The following is a 4,801-nucleotide window of genomic DNA, read 5'->3' on the forward strand; positions in this document are numbered from 1 at the left end:
GGTTGTGAGCCACCATGTGGTTGCTGGGAATTGAACTCAGGACCTTTGGAAGAGCAGGCGATGCTCTTAACCTCTGAGCCATCTCTCCAGCCCTAGTAGGGTTTTTTTTTTTAATGTGTTATATTATGTGGTACTTTTCAGGGCTTTATCAAATGTGTTCTGTTTTCTTTAAAAAGGCTGGAGAGGATGGGGAGCAAAACTCAGATTTTTACCATAGACTTTATGGTGTGTTTATTGATTTCTAAAATGAAGGGTTTGTTTGTTTGTGTTTTTAATCGTCTTAGAGCATAAATTTTGTGTGTGGCTTGATGCTCGCTTAGTGTTCATTTCCCTTGAGCTTTTCACCCAAAGAGTTCTATTACATTAGTGAGATTGAGCAAAATCTTGTTACACTGTTAGAGTAAAGGAGCCAGGAAAGGAGAGTCTATTTCCTGCATCGGCCCTGGGATCTTACTGCACAACTAATCTTGAAGCATACTTGAATTTTTCTTCCTTCAGCCAAAGACTAATAAGATAACCACTCGGCACTTGTGCATAGGAAACATGACTGTTAGTACTTTGTGCCAGAGAAGTACAGTCTTAAATGGTTCAACATCTACAGGGTCAAAATACCAGATTATATTAGAAATTCTTCTCCATTCCTGTATAAGTAGGCTTAGTATTTTCATTTGTAGAATGAAGTGTCTTTTTAATAAATGTGCTGAATTTAGAGTTGTGCCACAGAACCCATTTCTTTGTGACTTGCTATGATTAAAGAAAACCTTTACCAGGTATTTCTTCCGTTATTTCTTTCCCAATTTCTAACATACATTTAATTCTTTTTTATAGTTGGAAGTTCATGAAGCCAAGCCTGTGCCAGAAAACCATCCCCAGTGGGATACAGCAATAGAAGGTGACGAAGACCAGGAAGACAGTGAGGGATTTGAAGATAGCTTTGAGGAAGAAGAGGAGGAAGAGGAAGGTGATGACTAAACACTGTATGCGTGGACCACAGCATTTGCACATATTTGCAAACATCTGCTGCTTTGTAAATTACAGTAAAGCAGAAGCAGTGAGAACTGATGTGGAGGGAAGTGTTGGCATCTTTACTAGAAATGGATACATAAAATAGGCGCTTGGTGATGCCGTGAAACAATCTGAAAGGGGGTTATTTAAAGCCTTTCAGGTATGGGGTGGTGCATTTATATCATCTGAAAATGATAATAAATCCTTTGTTGTTACAACTGTCCAGAAGTGTGGGCTGTGCATTACCTATCAGTTTACGGTCTCAGTCAGAGTACATGAAAAACAGTCTTTGTTCAGCTTTAGTTTAGTAAACATTACACTATGATAAACATCACATATATGTTTTAAGTAACATCTGCTCAATTTTTTTAATCTGGTAATAAGCCGTTATTCATTTATCAATATTTTACAAATGGTAAGATTATAACAGTTCCATACATGAGTTCAAACTTTATTTTCATCTATCTTGGCCATAACTTAGCATTCTCACACATTCCACACAATACAGAGGGCTACATTTTAGAATTTTCCGTTCTTATTGCCCAGAGTTAGCAGACATTACAAAAGTGACTTTTATCGGCTTAAGGCCTCTTAAAGCCTCAGTTGGTGTCTGCGCAAGATCTCATTCTTCTGATAAGCTCAGGTCTGAAAGGGATTGTGGGACCACACATTCTCTGATGCTTGGGTCATGTTATCCAGTCTTTTGCAAAGGGTCACTATAAAAGCTGGACCACATTCTTAGCTCTTAATCTACCTAACTAGCAGAAGCCTTTTAAAGAAAATAATTACCGCATACAAAGGAGACATTTTTTGTATTCATTTTGGACTCCTGTTAATAAAATAGAAGTTTGACTCATTTTATGTTTGTAATTGTGTTTGTCTTTTTACTCCTAGAGAAAGGGCATAAATAGGCTAATCTTTTATTTTTTCAACTAAAAGTTTAATATTGTACCTCACTGTAGAAGTGACTGCTATCTCTGTATACTCTTGGAAAACCCAGGAGGAAGAGCTGTTCTCTCATTTAGTACAATCTACAGGGCAGTCTCAACGCAGAGTAATGTGTGTGTGATGAGTCACTGAGGTAAGAAGAATATTTTTATTACTAGATACTGAGGACACAAGTCTACAATACTCTAAAACTGATTGCAATAATCCTGTCAAACTCTCCATAGGCCAAAGTACTGTTGCAATACTAACGACCTTGTTTATTTAAAAGGTTGCTACTCTTCATGCAGAATTATTACTGGTATTTTGTTACTACAGTAGTTGGAAATAAAATTTGAAGATTACCAAAAATACGAATTTTTTTGTTGTTGTTCTAAATTTAAGATGTAACACTTAACAGTTGAAGTTGTCATCAGACCCTTGCTCACTAGTTGAATGAGGCCCTCCCTTCCTGTGCTACTGAGGGTTTGATTCATTTGTTTCGTTTTTATGTAGTGGGTGGGTTTCCCTTTTCAATCAGATCTTACTGGGAAGCTCCACTGCTGATTGTAGCTACTAGACATGCAATTGTGAAGAAGTGAAGCAGCTTGTATCAGGTGAAAGGAGAGAGGCTAGAGCAAACTAGGCAAGCAGAATTGTAGTATTTGCATTTCCTAGCTTTGCTGAAGTAGATGGCTCAAGAAAAGTCTCCTCTAGTGGCTATTTTCCAGAGCTTATTCAGACAACTGGCTTCTCTGGTTTGAGAGTCTCTGGTGAGAATTTTACAACCCATTAACAGCACCATGTTTACAAAAACAGCATGTCTTCCATGATTGGAAATCCCAACAATTTGTCTATTTTGTGATATGTATCAACACCGCAACCTAAGGAACCAGTTCTCCTCTAAGTACCTTAGGTGAAGGCGTCAGTTAGGGTTCTCATCTCTACTCAGTCACCAGACTCCACATCCCTTCTTTCTCCACAGTGGGATTAATGATATGTCCTAGTTTGTTTCTGGTTGAAAGTTGTGAGTGATGCTGTTTTTACTCTTATTCAAAATACTGACATTCTGTCAATAGAATAAATAAATATATAAATGAAAACACGGTGTGTACATACAGAATGAAATTGATTATATATGAAATTAAGTTATTTACATTGTGCAATATTTTTAATCTCTAAATTTGCAGAGTATCCATCAAAGTACAGCCTTCCACAAGGAGACTTAACTACCAATTGAAAGTGTGGCAGGTGCAAAGGTTAGCATTGTAAGACCTGACTGAGGCCTCAGACTCAAAATTAGTTAGATGTTTATGTTCTCTAAAATTTTGTGATATTTGAAAAGAATCGCACATTGAATGAGATTCTGCACATAGAGCAGTCTCTCGTTCTCTGCTCTGCACCGAGGGGTGGAGAAGGACAGGGTGTCTGCTGGGAAGCTCAGCCCTAGAGGAGGTGTAGGAGTAGCATGCCAACCCCCCAATGTGGAACTAGGGAGTTGCATGTTAGGAATGTATTGAGGCTTTCTTAGCATGTTCTGGTTTTGTTTTTGTGCTTTTGAGACAGAGCCTCAATATATAGCCTAGGCTGGCCTTGAACTCACAGTGTAGCCCAGGCCATGGACTTTGTGATCCTTCAGCCTCAGCCTCTTGAGTGAGTGATAGGATTACAGGCAAGAGCCACCATACCTGCTGAACACATTTACTACATTTATTCAGGTATCTGCTCCAGCTAGCTCCTACCATACACTGGAGTTTTGTTTAGTAATTATCTGTATTTCAAATGCACTTCGGTACCCTACATGTTTTTGAGGGATTGTTTATCATGTATTTACTGAGTTTTCATGCCCAGGCACTGTGACTTAGACACTGTAGCTATGTGGACCCTCTTTGTGTTAAGAACTTACTTGGATTGGGTCAGCACATGGATGGGAATTTCGTTTTAATCTTTTTCCTTTGGCACAGTGGCCAGTATTTAGAATGCCCCCTCCCCCCCACATCTTTTCACTAGGCAGAGGAATTATTGTTATTATTTTAGGGACTAGCTGTTGGGTTAGTTGACCTTTGTCCATCCCCTTATCCTCTTTGGATAAACCAAGACTTGTCCTTTGTTTTTAAATGCTTCTTTTTTGAAGCATTTTCTCAACTCTGTGAATCCCCTATTTAGTCTGCCTTAAAGTGAAACAACCATTGGTGAACTGGAGCATGACGTTTACCAACTGTGCAGTGATTAGTTCAAATATGTCCCAAGAAGTTAGCATCATCATACACTTAAACTTGACACTAGGGCTATTTACAGATCTTCACAAACAAAAATAGATGTGATCTTGTACATTTTCCTGTAACTGAGCTAAAAATCCAAATAGCAATCATGGGCATGCTTTAGGACTGGTTTCAGGCAGGTGTGTATATCCCAGGGGTATGCAGATAATAAGTCCATTGAGAAAATGTTAAAATGATGATTCTTTGTATTTAATCTCATCCTTTTAAATTTCTATTTTTGTGTGTTTTATAATGTACATAATATATTGTACAGTTGTACACTTATATAATTTATAAATAAATAATACATTTATTGGTGCATTATATATTTTTTTCTGATTTGGGTGCATGACAAAAACATCTGGATACTACTGTTTTGTGGTATAGATAGGGTGAAGGTTGGGGCTGTTGGCACTGTGCCATTTGAGATGACAGTGACAATACTCTGATGCCATCAGGCAAGGTTGCATTTGCTGTGTCCAGATATACTGCTGCCCCCAAGAGCAAAGATGATGGATGCTCCTTGCAGTGGAGCGATGGGGGTGGGCGGACACTGTAGCTTTTATGAGCTGGGCAGTCAGTAGCTCCTGCAAATTAAAGGCTGGTGTGGG

General features: G+C 38.5%; 1 protein-coding gene across 4 annotated transcripts in view; it reads left to right on the forward strand.

The window, feature by feature from the left end:
• The window catches only part of Sec63 (SEC63 homolog, protein translocation regulator), a 52,656-nt gene extending 50,353 nt beyond the window's left edge, over nt 1-2,303 (forward strand). For all 4 annotated transcript variants that reach the window (XM_005363581.3, XM_013352385.2, XM_026787387.1 and 1 more), the window contains one exon: nt 829-2,303. In XM_005363581.3, the coding sequence (XP_005363638.2) occupies nt 829-972 (144 nt within the window). In that variant the 3' untranslated portion in view covers nt 973-2,303. The remainder of the gene's footprint in view (nt 1-828) is intronic.
• The last annotated feature ends 2,498 nt before the right edge of the window (nt 2,304-4,801 follow it).

Source organism: Microtus ochrogaster, linkage group LG9 (genome assembly GCF_000317375.1).
Source record: "Microtus ochrogaster isolate Prairie Vole_2 linkage group LG9, MicOch1.0, whole genome shotgun sequence".
Taxonomy (NCBI): domain Eukaryota; kingdom Metazoa; phylum Chordata; class Mammalia; order Rodentia; family Cricetidae; genus Microtus; species Microtus ochrogaster.